The following is a 22848-nucleotide window of genomic DNA, read 5'->3' as shown; positions in this document are numbered from 1 at the left end:
TTGGGACTCTCACAGTTTTCCCAATTACCATCTACTGCCCTGTCGTATTTCCCCAGGTCTTATCGTGGTCTGATATCTCTTTCCTTTCAGGGGTGATTTTAGTTTTGGGAAAAGCCAGAGGTTGCAGGGCACCAAGTCTGGGCTGTAGAGAGGCTGAGTCACCTGGGTCATTTGATGTTTCGCCAAAAAACCCTGAATGAGATGTGATACATGAGTGGGTGCATTGTTGTGATGAAGCTGTGAATCACCAACTGCCCATAGCTGTGGCCTTCTGAACCATCTGACTAGTTTCCGCGGAGGAACGTTCAAGCTTAACGCAAAATTTGATGCAGGCTTTTTGATCCACTTACTCAGTCATTTTGAATGTGATAGCCACACAGTACACATTCTCACTCAATGACCTCTACCACTTCCAATGACTAGTACAGTGAAATCATCCTTGTTCATATATGTGCATTCCAGTCCACTCTCCTTGGCTACCAGGTTACATCAATGTTGTGCAAATCCTTCTCATTATGTTAACAATAGCTGGACTTTTTTCTGGACAGATCTTGTATTCAGGAGTTAATCCTAGAAAATAAAAATCCATGGGATATTTGTCATTCATGCATTACTTTTTCCAAATCATTTCTTCTTTCCTTGACTGAGTTACAATGCTGGTTCAGTTCATGGAGGTCTATAAAGCCAAGCAGGGGGCAAAAAAGAAAGAAAAAGTGAAAAAAAGGTTATGGGAGGAAGGGGCATTCAGGCATGTGAAAAAAGACTTTGGATAGGATTTGAAACTGTTCAGTGGTCGAATGGCATTAATGAGGCCTAGCAAACTACTCTTTCTTCTTTTCAACACAGTCTCTGTTTTATACTCAAGTTCTTCATACTTCATCAAGATAATGGTTAAAAGAACTGACTTTGGAGTCAAGAACTTCCAAGTTCTTATCCAAGAGTCTTACCCTCCATTAGCCTCACGTTTCTTATCAAACTGAAAGAGCCCTAGTGGTCCTCTGAGCTCTGACATTGGTGCCAAAAGGCATGTGACATCCTGCATGATAATCAAGGGCTGGCATACTCTCTAATGAGAAGGATGCTGTGGTCCACATACACAAACTCCCAGCGTTAGGGCTGGAAGGGACTTACAGCTCATTTTCTTTAACTCCTTTCTTTCACAGAGGAAGAAATCATGATTAAGTCTCAACTTCTTTCCAATACCCTTCTTGTAACAACTATTAATACCTTACAATTTTCCTTGCAAGAGAAGGAAAAAGCATGTGTTGAATGAATTTGGAAAAGAGTGGGTAGGTTGAATGAAATGTTTTCTGGTCATAATGTATAGGCATAAATTTAAAATCAGATGAGAAGCAATAGATATTTTTACTGAGACAGACTTCAGGTGACCGAGAGAACTCGTGGGGACACAGCAGCATCATGACCTCACTACCTTGGGATCTAGAAATCAGTACACAGGAGAACTCTGTGAGCAGCAGCCTGGGTTCCACCTCTAACTACAACCCTTGTCTTTGCTTTTCTTAACAGCTTGTCCAATAGAGTCATCTTAGTGGGGCAAAATGATAAAGAGGAAAAAAGACAATGTAAAAGAGTCTGGAAAACAAATTTTAAAAAGGTAACAAATACAAAAATCCATTTGGCTTTTTTAAAATTTTTTTTTCTTGTAAATTGTGGCGTGTCAATAGTATCAGTATTTGGTCATGATCCTCCAAGTTCCTGTTAATAATGCCCTTGGGTTAATACACCTGTGGGATCCATTGTGCTATTGTATTCTTTTGCTGTTATTTAATTTCATTTGGCTGAAATTGCTCATTAATTTTTTCTACTTTTTTATAGCATTTTTTGGGCATTACTAATTGCTTCATTTCTGCATTTTACTTTGCCTGGATAACTGCATCCACTAAGTGAATAGGAATTTGAATATACACATAAACCAGAAAGATTTTCAACAAGTAAAAGCACTGGTAATGAAAGGAATATTTTCTATTATTCATCACACAAGTGATACACTTGTGCCACATCCATCAGGCATCATGTAGAACACATTATGGAGGTTGTTTGTTCTTGGCTACACATCTAGTGTCGTTACTATTTTTCAGTCCTCGAAGAAGAACTTCCCATTGTCCTTACCAAGTGAAATGAATGGCGTTCTGAAATCGCAGTTTGCAGTGTAATGCAAATAGGACAAATCCTCCATCCAAAGAATGGACAAAGTGTGCACACCATTATGGAGAAAGCGGTAAAGAAATGGGCACTAGCAGGCTTGGCTCCTAAACTTGTTTATATCTTGCCACTTGATTTGTGCAAAGTTGTCTTTTCACCATTCTAAACCTCAACTAGTTTTCACTTTTGTATAATGTTTGAACTAGAAGATTTATGAAGTTTCTTCTAGCTGTGAAACTACAATGTAAGCATTGTGAGTCCACAGACTACTGGTATACCCCAACACTTAGAATGGTATCTGACATACGGTAGGTTTTCAATAAACATTTATTAAATGAATTAATATTGACTTTTTAGAACTACTTTTTTATGTGCTACTTTTATCAGAAAGAAACATCGAGCATCCATGTATTTGAAATTTGGGGCAAGGAGAGTATAGGGTGAGAAAATGGCTTTATTGTAAATGTTTACATTCCTTTGAGGCAGCATTGTAATGGTACATCTTTAGACTAAAAGTTGATGTACATTTGGTCTACTCTTATCACAGAACTCAAGGATTGGTCTTCATGATCCCAACCAGATTCAAGAAATTACTTTTGTGTGCCATTTCATTGTTCTTATCCCCAGAGCAAAAAGGGGACATCAGTTGAAAAGTGTTTCTTTTTTTCCCCCAGTATTTTGCTTGGACTGATTATTTCAACCTGTGTCTACTTGGGACCTAAACATTACTGAGATTGGCACACCCCATTTTAAGCAGGCATCATGCCAGTGTAGCAGATGGTCCTTGAAACTGTCAGTTGATAGCTTATGTATAAATCTCTAATATTGTCAAGTGGACAAATTCCTTAATAAGAAATGTCAAAAATGTTTGTCTGTTGCCTCTAGAAGCCTTACCTATGCATCATTACTCTGCCTCACTACTGCAAGTCTCTTTAGACCCTTAATAACCTCCAGAGAAATTATTGTTAAATGATGCAGACAGGTGATTCCTTGACAAAATACACCCAGATGACCTGTATCCTCTTTTGCCATTTCCCATCTTGTATAGACTGTTCCTTACCTACATTGTGTACCTGCAAACTGAATCATTTCTATTGAAAATTTATCACTTGCCATTTTCTTTTAGGGAGACTGTTATTTTACCATCAGTCAAGGAATAAAAACTTCACACATAGTATACAATTGAGATAAGTTGGCTTTCTGAGAGACACTACCTAACCTCAAGCAGGGATGTCCAACCTGTGACCCATGGGCCACATGCAGCCCAGGATGACTAGATTTTTTTTTGATTATGTGTCACAATATATTTAACATGTGACGCAAGGCAACTCTTTTTCTTCCAGTCTGGCCCAGAGACACCAAAAGTGTGGACACCCATGCTGTACAGCACTGTTACTCTCACATGGCTTTTCCGCATTGACTCATCATCTTTTTTCCTTTGAAATATTTATAATCTACTTTGTTCTTTCTTCCTCTATGACTAATTTCTTCCAACCTCCTCGACTCTTTGTGAAGGCACGGTCTACCTATTAGTCTGCCTAAGAGATGCTTGAACCGAAGTCTGATAATTTATGGTTTTTGCCCAAGAGTAAACAATGAACATATTTATTAACTTCCTCTTGATAATCTCACTGCCTCTTGCGGATCATTTATGACCTCGTTTATGTCATCAGGATTTCTGCTTGATGTCTCTCACTTGCCAAGTGAACTGGCTCTGTGGCCACGGAAAAAGCTTTATTTCATTTACTCATCAGGTATTAAGTAAAACCTTCTAAGGTCCACACACTGTTCTAGATGCTGGAGTTACAACAGTGAACAAATGGACATGGCCTTTGTCCTCGTGGATCTTACATTCTGTGACAGCTTGGAACTGATACCCTCAGTAGACACTGTGACTGGGTCACCTGTTCGGTCCTACAGTGAATACTCATTTGTGGTGGTGAGTTGATCTCATTGTCATCAACAAAAACAGGTCAAAATGGTCAACTGTTATTTTCTTTACAATCGATTATCCAATTATAAAAGATGAATAGTTAGAAAATAATTGGACACAAAGAAAAGGTCTCAAATTCCTTTCAGTTTATAGTCAGCACTTCTGGAAGAACAGAGTGAGTATATGGGAAAAAAATCTGCGTGGGCTTGCAATTGATTTGACATATTACAGACTCTCTTTAAATTGTTAATTCTAATATAACACATTGCTGTTAATTACTCCCACTCATTTATATTGTTTCTGTACCTCCTAGTAGGAACCAAAGCTAGAGAATCTGAATATGCGCCCATAGACAATCAATTACATGGGTTAACCAGAACTGGGCTGGAGTGTCAGTGTTAGTGGTATACTCTGATTCAGCTGTGTAGTATAAACAATATGGCCATATAATTTGGTGTCCAAACTAGGACAGTTTTTGATGGTGAAGAGCACACATCAAATACAAGGGACTTAGTTCCACCTAATCTTGGCATTTTGAAATAGCAAATTACCAGGCTACTACTCTATTTCCCTTTTATCAAGGTCATCATCAAGCCAGTTCATCATAATTAGGTCAAATTATTTCTTATTGACACTTTTTTCCCCCTTAATACTCACCTAAGAACATGCTTATTGATCCTAGAAAGAAAAAGAAAGAGAGAGAGGGGGAGGGAGAAAGAGAGAGAAGAGAGGAGAGAAAGAGAAACATCTATCTGAGTGAGCAATATCAATGCATTGCCTTCAGTATGTACCCCCATCAAGAATAAAACCCAAAACCTAGGTATGTGCCCTGACTGGGAATAGAACCCACAACCCTTTGGTGCATGGTATAGTGCTCCAACCAACTGAGCCACCCTGCCAGGGCTCTTATTGACACTTTTATTAAGGAACTCTTTCCTAAAATCCTCTCCCACTTTGGTGGTGGAGGTGGTGGGGAAATAGACCTCTATCTTTTTTTTAACAAAGAGAGAAGACATTGAAGGCTTCCAGCCTCTAATTTTTATAACCTACCTACAGGCTGGCTCACTGCCTCTTCTGTGCTCCCATTCCAGCTGTGATTGTCTCTATCTTATTTTACTATATCTTTTAAAATTATGTTCCTATCATCTTTAATAATCTTTATGCTTCTGTAGGGCAGAGGTCATGTTTTATTTATACTTTAACCTCCTCTCTGTGCCTCTGGTTGTTCATCTTTAAAATTAAGATAACAGTACTAACCACATAGAATTTTATGAAAGTAAAATTAATTAAAACATCTGGAATCCTTATAATAGTGCCTGGCACATAGTAAGCTCTTAGTAGTGTTAGCTCAATATTATTATCATTATCATTTGTCATCATAGTACCTAAAGTCAATGTCATATACTCAAAAATATGTATAATATATATTATTAATTCATCAAATATTTCTTACTGTTTTCTATATTCAACACACCCTATCCACTACAAAGATGAACTGGGAACCCATTTTTAGTAAGGATGGGGAACAGGAATTAGATATGCACATAAATAATTATAGTATAAAATAAAAAGTAATGGGTGATGTGAGAGAGGTAAAGATATAGCAATATTGTTATTTTTAATAGAGAACACTCTCAGATTGAAAGGATCAGGGAAGACTGTAGGATTGATATGGAATTTCAGTTGACTCTTGAGGAAAATACAAGATTTGGGTATATAGTCATGTGTGTTAGAGGTGAAGATATTCCAAGGATGACTACGTTAGTAAAGTCATGGAGAAGGAAAATCTTGAGGTTTGCTTAGGATAATGGCAAGTATTGTCTAGGAGTTAAGCTTGAAGAAGACTTGAAAGGTAGTCTGGAACTAGATATTGAAAAGGTCTTGAATGTCAGACCACAGATTTTGTATTACATTTGACTTATTTTCTATTTAATAAAGATCTGGGTTTTTAAAGTTATGAATAAAAACATGAAAATTCATGAACTGGGAGGCTCTCCCTGTTCTGGTTCACTGTAGATAATGGGGAGGTGGTTACGTAAGAAGTCATCCTGGCGCAGACGCAATGCCTCTGCCTCTGAGGCAGGGCCCTCAGGTTCTGAGCCCAGTTCTGCTCCCCTATGTGACTCTTACCAAGTCTGTACCCTCCCTGCCTCTTCATCTGTAACAGAATGAATATTAAGGGTATATACAGATGGACTCTAGTGTCTCCTTTTTTAAAACTTTTGAGGAGGAAAGAGGATATAATAGAGTGCAGTGTTAGGAGCAGAAGTTATTTATCTCAATGAAATAAACTATTGTTTGGTTTGTTTTTTTCTTTTTTTGAGTAGTCAGCCTTAAAAGTTGCTTTATTATACTTATTTTTTAAACAAACTATATTTGCACATTATTGAAAAATAAGATAAGGAAAGAGGAGACATAAAACCACCAATAATACTATCCCTAAGAGACCTATACACATTCTGCTCTGATGGATTTTGTCTGTTGCCCCTTTTTGGGTCTGATGATGGTACCTACCTAGTTCCCTTTTCTCTGTTCTCCCCTTCATCACCTCTTGGTTGATGAATTTCTCTCCTGTGTATTTTTGCATATATTTCTCTTTCTAACCATTCACCTTTTTGTTTGTTATTTCTCTGCCCATCTGTCTCTTCATCTACCTGTCTTCATATACATATGTATAGTAATCGTAATATTTTACAAGATTGTGAGAACAAGAATAAAAGTATCAGAAAAACTTCATTAAGAGCAAGTTTAAGGAAACAATAGGCTCTGATCCTTAGCCTACTTCCTAAGCCTATCAAAATTTAAAGAAATCCCAAGATTTTCCGATTATTTTCTTGGGCATGCAATTGGAGAGCCCCAAAATTCGCAGGCCCTAGGTTGCGGCCTCTGCAATCCCCTGCTCCAGTGTTTTAATTCCTCAGTGATGCAAGGAGATAGGCTTTGCTGAGCCACAGCAGTTCATCAACAGGAGTTCTCCACTAATAAATGTCCCAGTCTGGCTGAACCATCATGATTAATATTTGTAATCAAGGTCTTCAGGCATTAGAAAATCCCAGGATGACTTCTGGATCACCAGACGATTGAATTAGAGTCTGCCTCAGGTTTTTTGTTGGGCGTACATTTTATTATATTTTAATATTTTGAAAATTGGGATTAGAAGTCTACTATTGATGGGGGGAGGCAGTTTGTGTAACCTGATGCGTGTGATTAATCTGCACATCTCTCTCCTTGGCCATTCCAGATAACAGAGTTTTCTAGATTTGTTTTTATGCCCAAGAATAAAATTATTCTCAAGGACAGAATAGTCTCTTAGGAGAATTTTGACTACTGAAAGAATAAATGGTAGTAAACACACATTGCCCATTAAACATTTTGTAGATAAATGAAATATAGTATGGGCTCTAAAAATATTCTGATACGGAAGTGGTACTTCAAGGAATTTTTGGCTTTATGTCTTTCCCTAGAGCCTTATACACAAAAACACTCTTCCTCTGCACCTTCATACATTTTTAAAGTACTTATTATCAATAAGGTACCTCCTCATCTTTGGAGACTCTAATTCTTGGTAGATTGTTGAAAAGGAGCTAAAAAGAGCGCCCCAAAATGTCCTCAGAGGCGTTGTTTGGAGAACTTTCCAAGCCTTGACGCCTAGTCATTAAAGTTTTGTGGTAGAGGCAAAGGGAATCTCAGGAAGGGGGGAAAAAAATCAAGTCTGAGCAGCAAAGAAATGGGAGAATGTTAACCTTTGGGAGCTCCAGAACCACTCCCATCCCATCCTCGAAAAACAAAACAAATACGGAATGCAAAGAGAAATGTAAAGCCAGTTGGGGGAAGCGGGTTCTCGAGGGGGAAGCGTACACCTGGAAAGTTACTGCAGCAGCGAAGAGAGAAACCCAAATTATAACCCTTAAATAGACTCGTAAATCCTCTTCTTTTCCTTCCCTCCCTTCTGCTTTCGGGATAAAAATGTACCCAGCTCCGGGAGCATAATCTCCCCTAAAGCTTCCGTAATCCATCCTGGAAAATCGTTTGGGAGTAAAGCACAATCCCAATCCAATCCATTTTCTAGTTTGCCAAGGAAAATCCAGTCCGGCGTTTATTTTTAGCAGCGCTTCCCAGTGACCGAATGCTACAGCTCCTCAGCGGGGATAACAAGGGACCGTATTGGGGAAAGAAACGAAGGGGGCGGGGAGCAGGAGGCGGTGGAGAGGGGAGGGGGACGCCCTGCGCATGCGTGCCAGCGCCCAAGCAAATCGTACATCCAGCGAGCAAAGTGGGATGATCTGTCACTACACCTGCAGCACCAAGCTCGGAGGACAGCTCCTGCTTGCCGCTCCCAGACCCAGGTAAAAAAAAATAAAAAACCTGAGCGGGCACCGCGCATGCATTTCAATGCCAGATGTGCTTCGCAATCTCTCCCCCATAGAGGCAATCTGCTGCTGCTACTAAGTGTCCTTTGGTGGCTGATTGCAGCTTCAAGGTTTAAGAAATCCCATCTTTCAGGAAGCCTGAGGGGAAGGAAGGAAGTACGGGCGAAATCATCACGTTGGCTTCCCAGATTTGGGAATCTGAAGCGGGCCCACATCTTCCGACCAACTTCCACTGAACTTCCCAGCACTCGAAAGGGACCGAGATGGAGAGCAAAGGTATGTAGCTGTCCCCATCGGGGGACTTCCCGCTGCATGCGCGTGTGGCCGGGGCAGTCCTCAGCGAGGGGACTGCAGTGCTTGGGGAGCGAGCATCGTATTAGGTCGATAGGAGGAGATGCTATGTCCGTTGCAGCACCAGGGAATCCTGGCAGAAGGGCCACTTCTTTTTTTACTCCCACAGCTTGGAAGACACTGTTTAATACTCCGCCAGTTGCTTAGTGAAGTGCGTTGAGTTGTTTTTATTTATTTTTCCTTTCTTGGGTCGGGGAGAGTCCATAGATGGTGGGGGAGGAGAGATATGTTGGTAAAACAATTTCTTTTCTGTGGAATGGATGGGCTCAATAAATATAACTAATTTGCTTTAGGATCGCTGACAGTCATGTTTGTATCTGATATCCAACAATGCATTGCTATAAAAAATGTTTGGATACCTCCACCCCCACCCCACAAAGATGGTATTTCTGGGTGTGTATGACCACATCCTACTGCATTTTCAATATATATCAGCAGAGAAATTGGGTCTACTTAAAACGGTGTGCGTTAGAACTGACCTCCAGGAAGAACAGTGTATCAGGAGTACTGCTTCACTCCCAAGCATGATGCGTGTACTAGTTGTGGGCATGTATATATTAATATTCTCCTCCTAAGCAATTCTGTATGATGTACACATACCAACTGGGAAATGAACTGTAGAAATCAACTTCTGGTGACATATTTAATACGCATAAACAAAATGGTTATTAAAATTGTAAGGTTGGATACTGCTTAACTCCATATATGCAGGTCTCTCCCTCCTCTTCCTCCTCCTTAAAACGCCCACCTGGTTCCAAGAGCCTCCAGTGATGTAGTCGGATACCTAGTAGGAATACTGGATGTACTTAATTCTGGTAAAATAAAAAGAAATGATGTCAACTTTTATGAAACTATATTCATTACCCAGCACTTGAGAAGCTATATTTGAAACAAGGTTTTATTTTTAAACCAGGAATGTCAGTCATTGTGTTAATGTGCTCCGGATCAGGGAATGGTGGTAGGTTACCTATTTCTGGGCTGATTAATAAAACTAGCATATAAAACATGTTCAATAAAGTATTTTAAGTATTTAATTAGTAGAGTTAACTGTTTGAACCTAGGTAAGCATTTACATACAGTATGAAAGGAACTGAATTGACATGGATTCAGACTAAATGGCAATTTTTAGTTTAGGCAAATTATTCTTATAACTCACTGATGGGCATTTCCATGACTAACAACAATGTACATGCATAAGAAAAATCTATGTCTATAAATATAATGAGGCATATATTTATTAACTCTATTGCAGAATCCATTTTAAAATGAGAAGCCAATCTTAACTCACAGAGGTCTTCCAGTTAAGTATTTCTAGAACATAAAATTAATGACAGAGTACCCTTTTACTATAAAACCATTTTTCTGTGTGCTTAGATGACATCTGCTCTTTGGTTATTAACTTTTTTTTTGGCAAGGCTTCTCGGTAACATTTTGGCCTCCAATTTCTATACTAATTTCTTATCCATCATAAAGAGGATGTATCTCTTAGCAATAAATTTTTATTTCTCTTCCTTGTCCAGAAAATATATTACATGTCACTCCAAGTTTCAGGTGGCTTATATCTCAATTTGACAGCAGTAGAGTTCTAGTTATTCTGCCAGTCTTTGGAGTTTTAAAAGGAGAAAGAATCTGCGAAATATATCGGAGAAGAATCAGGCCAGAACTTCTTTGCTTATCCAGATAACAGTGATACAGGCATGAATCACAGCACTGACTAAAAGACAATGAAGAATTTTGCCCCAAGCCAATATTGTGGTAATTTTGCAGAAGTACTGTAACTGCCTGATGCAAAAGACTGAGTGAAAGAAAGTCTTTATGCACATTAGTTCTCAGACTTTCTTTACAAGGCTTAATTAGCCAGGTAGCGGTCACATTGAGAATGGCTAATTTTTTTACATATTGGCCTTATCTTCTAAGTTGATACAAATGGCAGACCTAAAAATGATAGTCAACTTAAAATTTTTATTATAGAAGAAAAAAAGTGTATTAGGAGGTGTGTTTCTGTATCTCCTTCAAACTGGTGCATTTTTCATACTTTATGCTGCTGCGTGCGAACTTCTTTCCCCAACAGATTCAAATCTATTTCCAGGAAGACATTCACAAATGTAAGTACATATAATTATTTTTTTTCTAGTGGAAACTCTTTTAAGGTAGATTCAAAGGGCATTATGGCATATGAGGGTTCAAGAGTTCTTCATCCCAGAAAAAAGTCTAACAGCGCAATTCATCTTGAATCCTGTCACTGGCATTTGACAACCTTCACATTATTTCCAGTTTGAAAACCTTTCTCAGAGCACTTGCCCAGAATCTCCAGCAAGTTGAACTTCAGTTATTGAACAAATAAGATCAATTTTCTTCTGCTTCCTTACTTATTGCTTTGCATCACTTCCTGTCATCCAGGGTAAAGAAGAGAGGAGAATAAATCAATTGACCTAGCAATCAAGTCACCATCTAATTTCAGTGACCTTTATACATCAGGATAATTAATATTGCTTCAAAGATTTGGGTTGGTTGGTGCACGGTCTGAACATCTTTGGCAGAATTTCAATCTTGCAGTGGTTCACAAACTTTGCTGCCCATTAGAATCATCTGCCATGCGTTTTGACTATCCTCATGCCTAGGTTGCACCCCGTACCAGTCACCTCCAGATGTTGAGGTAAAAGAGGTTTAGGTAGTTTTAAAAGATCCCAGATACAGCAGTGTTTGGGAACCACTGATTTAGGTTTTTGATAATCAAAATGTTCTTTGAACACTAGCTTTTCAACTGCAGATTTCTTCCAGGACTACTCAATCAGAATCTTAATTTAACAAAATTCCCAGGTAATTTGTATGAGCATTAAAGTTTGAGAACCATTGATTTAGAGTGAGGAAAGAAATTCATCTTATCTGTCTATCTATCTATCTACTACTTGTCAATCATTTCTCCCTTTCTTTCTCCTCTCTTTTCCCCTCTCCTGACTGCAATATTACATCTTTTTTTTTTTTTTTTGGTCCAGTTGTGTTCTCAACATCACGCTGGCATATTAGAAACACCCGTAGAGCTTTTGAAGTATAAAGATGCTTAGGCCACATTTCTAGACATTCTGGTTTAATTGGTTCTGGAGTGGAACCTGGGCACAGGTATTTTGAGAAAAGCTTCCTACTTGATACTAATGGAGAGCTAGAGTTAACCACTGGTCTAGGCCCTTGCTACTCAAGGTGTGCTCCACAAACTGCATTAACAGCAGCGTTAAAGCAGCATTAACATTACTTGGGAACTTGTTAGAAATGCAGAATCTCAGTCCCCACTCTAGATTTACTGACTCAAAACTGCAGTTCATCAAGATCTGCTGGTCATTTACATATACATTAAAGTTTAAGAAGCACTGGTCTAGATCTTGGGGAACTGATCATACCTGGGAATGACATGATTTGGGGCACCTCAGCAGAGATTTGATATAATCTCACTAATCAATATGGAAGCTCCTGGATATTTATTCATGGTATAGATCTTCTTGTTGCTTTTGGACAGAATGGAAGTAAAAGAAAAAAAAAAGTCTTCTCCATGGTTAGATCAGAAGGCAAACTTACTTATTAAAATTTTTTTATTGAATTTGTTGGTGTGACATTGTCAATACAATTATATAGGTTTCAAATCCACTTTTAAATATCCTCTCTGCTCTTCCTCAAGCCATTTACTTTCAATCCCTGATTGTCTTTAAACACTTATTTTCTAGGTCCATTTTGAACTCTTGACAGTGTCCTGATATACACCCTTGGTAATGTGATATTAGACTTCTTAATCAAGGTACATCTTAACAGAGTAAATATAGCTTTACCTTTACCCATTGTCATATGTCTCTGTTTGGCTCTTCTGAGATTTATTTGATGTGGCCCTCACTCCATAAAATCTCCCCTGACCTCCCCACATCTAATTAATATTTTATTGGCATACTTTATGTGACCTAAGTATTTGTTTGTCCCTTATGTACTCCATTTCTTATAATCAGCATTGTAATTTTTGTGGTCTTTATTTAAATAAATGTTTATTGAGCACTTGCTATGTTCCCAATATGCTTAATTCTGAGAATATAACAGAAAACTAAGATGCAATATCTAATCTTAAAGATTTCATTCTCATGACTTCACTAATAGATTGGCTATATTGTGTGAATAACATCCTTGCAGCTACCCAGGTGCCTGCCTCAGATAAAATATTTTCATGTCCCTATGTAAATGGGTACTCTAGGGACTCAGGTTGAATAGCCTTAATTAGTTTGCCATCTCATGTTTGTATATCAGACTGTAAATTAGGAGAGGGAAGATAAGTTTGGCTAGCAGGAGAGCTACAGAAGCATCAGTTTGATTCCAGAGCATAGAAGTCAGTAACGTGACCTGCTTTCTCTATAGAGAACTGCATATGTGTTCTCAATGAAGATTCAGCTCTGTTCTGGGTTTCGCACCATCCATTGGAGTTCAGCCAGAGCCATGGACTACTAAGTTTAACATATATAACAGTCATTTCTCTGAAACCTGGATGGTTTGCCCTACGGGACAGAAGGAACATGTCTATGTAGTAACTCATTTAAGGAACTGGAAAGTGATTTTAAGAAAAGCTACCTTGTGGTTAAAAACAGCAACTAAAATATTGAGGTGACTGTGGTGGAATAAGTAAAATATATGCAATAAAAAATTCGATGTAATAGAGTAGGCATCGGACATAGGAGATCCCTGTTCTTACCCCGGCTTTAATGGTGTTACACCATTAGACAAATCACTCTTACTCTCTGAATCTCAAGATTCTTAAATACTACAGGAAGTTAATTTTGTTTAATTCAATATATTCACTGAGTTGCCACAATATTTCAGGCACATTGTTAAATGTAGGGGATAGAAATATAAATAGTGCATTGGCTGGCCCTCTAGGAACTTACATTCTAGGGATACATGAGCAAGCTCAAGAGCTGTGGATTTCTAATGTTGTATGCCTCTTACGTATGACCAACATTGTATGCCATTTATCTTTCAGAGTGTGAGTAGGTTACCCAGCAGGCTAGAATATAAAATCATGCAGTAATTAATGACCACCACAGAGGCACTTAACATTCCATGGCAATAATGCCTGTCTTTTGTTCCGCTTTGGGTTTTTTAAACAAAATTGTTGTGTGGGAGAACATTTGAACTCAAGCCAAATACCTACTCTAAAAGCTGTTCCAGTTGACCAGATACCTAGCCAATAATCTATTGTCTGAATTAGGTGGCTGTTATGAGGCTTGTTAGCATTAGAGACTGGAGGTGGCCAGTTAGTTGCCTTCTGTCATTTTCTTGTCCGTGCTCTCTTCCGCCTTTGAGCTTTGGGAGTACTAACGCTTCTAGGCATTGTGTTTTGTGCCTATTAAGTGACCACTAATGGTATACTTGATTTATTAATATTTGGTTTCCTGATATTTTTCATGTATTAACAGCCATGGGACACTTTGTATTTTTCAAAGGGCCTCTATTATGTCACCTCCCTTAAAACCCTGTCATTAGACATTTTATAGATAACAAAACAGAGACTCAGAAAGACTAAGTTGACTTAGGCAACTCATCTTACATTTGCTTCTCTGTAAAATAAGAATTATCACATCCGCTTCAAATGTATGAAATGAAACTCATACCAATGAAGCATTTAGAGTTCTTTAGAATCCATATTTCATTTTTATTAGCTGTGTTTGTCTTTTCACTAGACTGTGAGATCCTGGAGGGGAGAAACTGGTCCTTTGCTATCTTTCTAGTTTCAGCAGCAAGCATACTGCATAGACACTCAACAAATCCTCTCCATTGACTTCCACAAAGGCTTTAATTTACCAAAAGGAATTTCTTTTGAGCTTATTTTTTATATATTTTACAGTAACTCCTATAACATCTGAATTTGTTTCTATGGTGCTCAGGCTTAGTTTTGAAGCAGTTATAAAACATCTTGTTGGGTTGGTGATGGAGATATATTAGGTCAAGTATTATACCTTGGATGGGTTTAAACATAGACTGTGTAAAATCTGGCCAAACAGAGATTCTCAATCTGGGGTGCAGAGTGGAATTGCTGGGTACCCTGTGGTACATTGGACTGAGGTATATATGAAGCACCTAAGGTCACTGGGATGTTCCTTCTCAGTCATGAATCAATAGATAAGCTACAGGGTGGTTAATATGAGATTATAACATGTACCTGTGTCCCTTACGAGGAACACTACAGAATTCTTGCTGCGTGGGCCTTGACTTTTATTATCATCCTCTTTAGTGTTAAGAAAGTGTACATGAAGAAGAAAGACCTCATTTCTGTACTATAGGCTTGGGATAGAAAATAGACTTGGGGAGTGTCTGAGGCTGAGATGACACATTGTTTCCCTAACGTTTTTATCCTCAACTCCTTATTAGCATCTTTGCATGCAGAGCACGGTGGGATTTTTTCCAGGATCTATGTCTATAGTTCTAATTTTAGTTTGCTCTTCTTTTCAGTTACTTTTTGGAACAGTCTCTGTCTCCTTGTTTCTGGGAATGTAGGACTCCCACCCAGGCAGACCATGGTACTTTGGGGTTGCGACGCCCTGGACAGTGCCTTGGCAAAGTGCCACAGGACACCTGTTGTCTCTCCTCAGACATTGTCTCTCTTTCTTTAGCACATACTGCCTTGCATTTTACCTGAAACTAAACCTACTGCCAGTGATTCAGAGAGGACAGATAATTGAAAGTGGGGCTTTAAACTCTGTGAAAGAAGTAAAGGGAAGATGCTATTCTGTGGTTAGGTTTTTATTTCTCTTCTCTTTGTGGACTGGCCATAAGCCTGAGAAGCAGCCCAAAGGGACTACACTGCAGGAAAAAAAAAAAAAGTCCAGGAGCTTTCAGAGACCATTCAGAAGATGACTAAACACATCAAACATTCCCTTAACCAGAAGGCAGGGAGAAGCAGCAATGCCAGTCTGCCAAGTATCCGTCTGTCCCTGTCCCATTCATTCCTACACTTGTCACCCATGTGAAACAGGTTTTTCTCAAACCGTCCAACACTGCTAACATTCAAATGGGGTGAACAAGCCTCAACACAAGGCAAGTTAGGAAACGCCTTTTTAGCTTTTTAGAAACTGAAAATCTAGATATGTTTCTGGCTGCAAAAAAATGTCAGGGTGTTTCGCCCTTAGTCTCATTCGTGCACTAAATTGGGTTTAGAGGCTCTACAAATGAGAGAATTGCACAAGATTTATTACATGATCATTCTTATTGCTATAATCTGAATAGTTTAAAATCAGATTATTTAAGCAGTTGTCTCCAAAGGCTCTTTTTTAATGTCAAAATATTTTCAACATTTCCAGCACAATTTAAATTTGCATTTGGTTTACTCCCTTCTCTCTCCTGTAACTTATAGGAGAAATACATGTATCAGAAGAAAGGTTACCATGTAAAAGTCACTTTATTTGCAAGTGTACAGATCATTGAAAAGTGAGATGACACGGGTACTTTTTATTTATGGACTTTGCATCAACATCAGCATAAAAAGCAAACTGATAATGCATGCAAATATAACAAACCCCTCAATAATACTTAGGCAAAGGAGACAACCAAATCAATTTTAAAACAAGAGGATCGATCACTTTATTTAATAAGCAGCATTTATTGAGTATATACTATGTGTTAGATTCTTTAAGGCCAAGCTTTTCAAACTGGGGTATGCATGCAGGTAGGATTATGAGCTTGTATACTAGGGTAATTCACTGAGGTATAGAAAACATGATGCGTGTTCTGATGAAATAAAACTAGTATTAGATGATAAACTAGAAAAACGGGTTCAGGTTCTAGTCTCTGTATTCAATGGTGGAACCTGAGGGGAAAATCTCTTCCTTCTCCCCTCTGGAGTTTAGTATCCTGAGCTGTTTGTTAAAACTGTATTTGCTTATTGATTTCTACGTTCTTATTGCAAAGAAACTGAACTCTTCCTTTACTTGATCCTCTTTTGACTTGATGTCTATAGAAAATAAAACAGGGTGGTTATAATTACCACATTAATTTTTAAGGACCCACTGAAAGTTTGAGCTAGCTTTTTAATGTTGTGAGTTGTGTGACTGAAATTGTTGGGTCTATAATGGGGTTGAGGAATTGAACTAGGTCAAACAATTAATTTGGTTCCAAGCAAGGAAGCACTAAGACTATGGGGAAATTGCTATTTGGCTACTTATGGATTGCGTGATTCTGACCACAATAGAGGCCCAAATATGTCTAAATTGATGTGTGACTACAGTAGCCTGTTCGAGAAGACCCTGGCTTGGGAGTCTGGAAATGTGGATTTGAATCCTGATTTGTGCCCCAGCTCATTTGTGAGATTGAGTTGGTCCCTTCCTTTCTCTGTCCTTGGTTCTTCACCTGTGAAACAAGTGGGGATTAGAGGCAAGATTCTGTTCAACTCTGCAATTCTAAGGACCAGAATTTGTGATGTGTTTATGTGGAACTACAGCGGATATGTTCTGTTTAAGGGTTTATGGTTGGCAATGCGGTCTCTCCTATTTCTTTGGTTAACTCAGTGGCATTTTTGCTCAGCAGATTGTACATTATGTTTTTGTAACTTTTTTTTTACCCTCACACATATCTTCTTTACAATTAAGATTAGTTTATTTATACATTAGTCATATGTAAAGTTGATTTGGTAGATATAGTTTTCTCCTTCCTCCCAACCCTAAGCAGCATGTCCCCCCTAAAAAAAGAAAAGACAAACAGAATAATGCCAAGAGTTCAAGAGCTGAGTGTTCTACCAACATATTAGAAAATATATTTGATTTTATTTCAGTTCTCAATCATTAGCAACATATTATTAAAAAATAATGGCATTCGATCCCTCCTTGTCTTCAAACAATTTAAAAACCAATAATCATCTCTTTTGACATTTGATTGGCTACTGATCATTTTAGATAGGAGAAACATTTTTTTGTTTGTTTCCAGATGAAAATTATCCAAAGTATAAGAGTTTTATCATTGATAAGCTGAATTTCTGGGTTATGCAAATAATAAAACTTAGTGATGGGGTAAGATATTTATGAGCCATTAACATGTTTATTAGCATGAGTTATTAGAAATACTTGTGATATGATGATAAATATAGAAACAGTGATGTGGATATATGTATTGATTCTAAGAATGTAAAATTTGTATGTTCATCGACAAAGAATGATGGTAATTTGCAAAAAGTGGCAGTATTTAGGTAATGGTGGATTATGAATGAATTCTTTTTTTCAAATCTTTTATCAATAGTTTATTATAGCTTTTTAATAAAGCATAGTACACTAGATATTAGACTAAGTTATAAATGTTTAAACCAATCTACTTAAACTGAACTCAAGCAAATCTCTTCATGCTTCATTTCATGCTTTATTCATGTGAAATGCTAAAAGGACATTTGAGGACATAACTGAGTCTTTTGAAATAATGCTTATGTATCTTTTACGACGCACCAAATATTGTGCTTTATATAGAGACTCATTTAACCCTTATAACAATCCAATAAAGCAGGCACTATTGTTATTCCTGTTTCAGGGAGTGGAAAACTCAGGCATAGAAATGTTAAGGAACTTGCCCAGATCGCGCAGCTAGTAAATGGCAGACTGGCTTCAGAGCCTGTGAGCTTAACCACTAGCAAACATCTAAGGTATACTTTTCCCAGGTCTGGTAAGCCAATTAGTTATTGAAAACTAATGTAGCTATTGACATGCACTTAAAATTTATTGTTTACTTTATTAACCTTCCAAATGCCTGATCTCTCCAGGCTTCATGTCCCACAAACCCTGGGCCAAAGAGCCAGCCTTGGGGAGACATTAGCGATTCCTGCCTGCTCTCAGGTGGGTCTGAGAGAGCTCTCTGCTCTCCAGTGCCTGAGGCTGGTTCCAAACCCAAGGGCTTAAGTAAACAAGGAGTTGCAACTTCCTTTTCTCAGCTCACCTTGAATAGCTGTTCTGCCTATCTGGGAAGCTCATTTGTATGATAGAAAGATTACAAAACTTGAAATAACCTGCACAACTAGCAACTTGTTAATCCTTATCACTTGTGTAAGATATATCTCTGTGTCTTTGCATCCTCATTTGCACAATGGCTCTTTCAAGTTTAGTGGGACAAATAAAGAAAATCTATATGAACAACCAACATAAAATCAGTACTTAATAACAACAGCTTCTGCTTTGTTGGTTATTATCTTACCCTTAGGCTTCCTTTTTCCTCTGTTTCTTCTGTATGGTTGGGTTCTTGCCTTAAACTTCCCACTATCATGGTAGCCCTTTTGTATAGAACGAGGTACAGTGATTTGTCTCCTTTGTACCACTACATGTGACATTCCTGATGCGTGGAGACATCCCTACCTGATGCTGGAAGCTGTCCCTTTGTTTACTCTTACTATCATATTCATTCCTTCCTTCACCTACCATCTCCCCTCCTCCCTCCTTTGACACCAGCCCTGATTGGTCAGAACTGATTTCATTCCTGCATACTTTTCTATGTATGCTCACCTTTGCTATTCTCATTTGTTTTCGCCTTCATCTCTTCTGGTTCCAGTTCACTCATTTTTCTCTGTTGCAACCACCAGAATGCCATGCAGCTGTGGGATGTGGCTTAAAATGATAGTTTTTAAGACATACTGGTTTGTCATGCTATAAAAATCAGAGTAGTGACATCAGTGAGTTAATCTACTGATCTTCTTGATCAGAATTGTATTAATTTGTTCCCATCGTCTGGCCTAAAATCAAATCCAGTTTCCTTAGAAGAGAATATATGACTCTTGTGATAGGATTGTTAATATCGTTGGTTAGCTCTAGGAAACGTTCCATGGTTCATATCAGAATAGTGAGGACAACGTCCTGCCCAGTGAGCACAGTCAGGGGTTTTCAGATTTAAGTGTGCATCATAATAACCTATAGGCTCATTGGAACACATTTTTCTGGTCCTTATTTCCATAATTTCTGATTCAGTGAGTCTGGGGTGAGCCTGAGAGTTTGCATTTCCAACAAGTTCCCAGGGGCTGCTGATGCTGCCTAGGGATCACAAATGAGAACCACTGGTATAGACAGTCTAGTCTAAGATTCTCTTGTACTTGGGTATGGTACCTAGACGTAGATGTATATTTTGCTGATTATTGAGACATGTCAGAATAAGGGCTCATGGGGTAGCATTCTTATGAGATGAGGGAACTCCACAGTTTAAAAGAGTATAAACAAGATTATTATCTAGAAAATCACTTAGCATTACTCACAGTCACACTGGTTAGTTGATTAGTGAAAGATCCATGTTTGGATAGATACATTTACCCATTTATCTGTGCCATGCACATTGCTTGTCACTGGGACTCAACATGAAAAGTGACACAATTTCTGACCTCATGCAGACCTCACAGGCTAGCTTTGAAAGATAAAAGCCTAGGAAAAGCTGACAGCTGGCAATGAATGTGAAAATTTAGATTAAATTTTACATTTATTATCAAATCTTCTGTGTGAATATCTCTGGATAGGTGTTATAGGCCAGGAACCAATTGTTGAGACAAGGTTTATATCCTCTACTTTTACACCAGATATAGAAATACAATCTGTGGTAATACAGAAAAGAAAGTTGGCATTTGTGCTTGGTTTTGCAGAAGGGATGGGACTGAAACACTGGAAAATTATCCCAGGCTGTATAAACAAAGGTAGAGAGTCATTAATATACATGTAGTGACTAGGAAAAGATTAAGGGCTTGGTTAATTCCCTCATCTAACAATTACTTGTTATGCTGTACACTATTTTTGGTGCTGAATAGAGTAGTAACAAGACAAAGAACCTGCCCTCATGGAGCAGGTAGGGTTGAGGACAGGATACAGTGTGGGAAAGAAATCATGAAAGAAAAATTGGGGGAAAATTGTGAAGGCCTGTTACAAATTATACAATGTAGGTGATAAACTAGATTTCAAAAATATTAACGTAACTGTCTTTGACAAATTAGGTTCCCAGGGTTTTCAGGATGTAATCCTATTTGCAAATCTTCAATTATCCCCTAGGTTTTTAAGAAAACACCTGCTGCAGGAAACAGGGCGTGTCTGTCGTACAGCGTGGGGGCGGGAGGGCATGGTCCGGTGTTTCATTCCGTGCCCTTTCCCAGCCTCTGCTGCTGACACACTCCCTTTGCTTCATGGACCAGTGCACTTCATTTCTGTTCACTTTTGGCTCTCAATCCCCCTAAATTTTTAAAACTTACAGATCGGTATTTTAAGGAAAAGGTCCAAAGACTCCTTTTGAAATGTGTCTGGCTCAAAATTTCTGTAAATTATCAAGTGTCAGAATTGTAATGATGGGGCAGAACTATGCAAGTACTAATATCCATGGTTGTCGCAACTCTTTATTGGAAGTTCCCGAAACTCTTCTATATTTAAGCATATGAAAACCCATGTAATAAATAAATGTGCCTTCAACTTTACCATCACTCTTTCAATGGTATGTTTTGATGTTCTGGCTCTCTTTCTTTAGAGAATACAGAGAAATTAAATATAGCAGTTTCTGAACTAAATTCTGGTTTTGATTTTTGCCTGTCTACTTTCTGGCTGAAGATACTGGGCAAGGTTATTGCTCTCTCTAACCCTAGGTTTTCTCATTTATATAATGGAGTTAATAGTATCTATCAATAGAGTCATTTTGAAGATTAAATGAGATAATATATTAAAGTGCTTACCACACTGCCTGGCATATACGAAACACTTAGTGAAATGTAGCTATCGGTAAGTATCTCAAAACTGCCTTTATAACCTCTGGTACAAAATCAGAGCCACGGGCTCTTGCTGAGTCTGAGGGATTCGGGTTTATTTAATTGTTTAAATGAATTCCAAGCATAATACTTTCTATTCTGAGCCTTTAGTGGTAACTGACATAGAACTGTAAAATACAGTAACCCCACAAAGATATTGCTTTTGGATCAAAGTCTTAAAACTGTTCCAGAAAGACACTGTTAACTGGATAGCCATAATCAATGGTTAAAATCTCGAACATCACCTTGTATAGAGAAGGTCTCAGCCTGGCCGGTGAAAGATTTACGAACAGGATTTTTAAAATGAAGGTCAGCAGATGATTTTCATCTAATAACCATAAGGAGCACTTAGACAGATGGCCAGGACAGCCTTGTCTTTTCTCTGAGCAACCTCTTTTGATCTCGACTGACGGTTAAATCGGGTCTCAGAAATGTTTCTGGAGCAAGACTGGCATAAAGACAATTCCTCATGAATAAAATTTGAGGTGGTTTCCTCATTTTCTTTTTCTTTTTTGACATGTTATTTTTGTCACATAGAGTATTATCAAAGTTCCTTGTCCCCTCTCTCAATTTTGCTTTCTTTCCGGAGATAAACACTTTCAACTCTTTTTGATCTTTACCTCCACATTCTAAATAATATTCTCTTCTTACTGCCTCTCAATTTCTCACCTCTATTTTTCAGGCCCCACCTGGAAAAGGAAGTTTTCATCTCTCACGCTTATCATCCCATTCTCTCCACAACAGGCATCCCTTCCATCCCACTGTCTTCCCAGGGCTGCTACATCTTTTTTTTTTTTTTTTTTATGTCAGTTTTTAGTCATTACATTAGTTTTAACTAGGTAAATACTTCTCATGACTAAGCCAAGTTCATCTATGATTAGTCTTCCTTTCCTCTTAAGATTTTGTTTTTTTCCTGTGGTTGATAGTTATCTTGCTTTTTGTTTGCTCAGCTTTCCACAACCTTTTCATTATTAGCTCCAAGTCTCTGCCAGTGGTGTGACCCCCATCTCAAGACATTCAGATACACAGATTTTTTTTTTTTAAATCAAGTCCATCTTCTCGAACTAATCTCTTTGAGAACCTTCTGACTTCCTTCTGTACCTTGGGTACTGGCTTGATCCTGGGACCTCCCTTTCTGTCACCCTGGAATGAATGACCCTTTGTTTGAATGTTTTCTTTTCCTGAATTCTCTTCCTTATTTAGGTGGAAAAAGATATGTAGTAATTTTCTGGGCCTTTGCATATCTGAAAATATCTTCATTTTTTGTCCTTATATTT

The 22848-nt window shown here is 38.2% G+C and overlaps 1 protein-coding gene across 1 annotated transcript in view; it reads left to right on the top strand.

Annotated features, from left to right (window-relative positions):
- The first annotated feature begins 8350 nt into the window (after positions 1–8350).
- FGF12 (fibroblast growth factor 12) overlaps positions 8351–22848 on the top strand; it is a 492718-nt gene continuing 478220 nt past the window's right edge. The window contains exons 1-2 of the mRNA XM_054585132.1: positions 8351–8442; positions 8600–8742. Of these exons, the coding sequence (XP_054441107.1) occupies positions 8730–8742 (13 nt within the window). The 5' untranslated portion in view covers positions 8351–8442; positions 8600–8729. The remainder of the gene's footprint in view (positions 8443–8599; positions 8743–22848) is intronic.

Source organism: Pteronotus mesoamericanus, unplaced genomic scaffold, assembly GCF_021234165.1.
Source record: "Pteronotus mesoamericanus isolate MK-2021 breed Mesoamerican mustached bat unplaced genomic scaffold, CSHL_Meso_final contig_82, whole genome shotgun sequence".
In the NCBI taxonomy this organism is placed as follows: Eukaryota; Metazoa; Chordata; class Mammalia; order Chiroptera; family Mormoopidae; genus Pteronotus; species Pteronotus mesoamericanus.
Note: the sequence above shows the minus strand (reverse complement) of the source record. Positions and strands in the feature narration are given on the sequence as shown.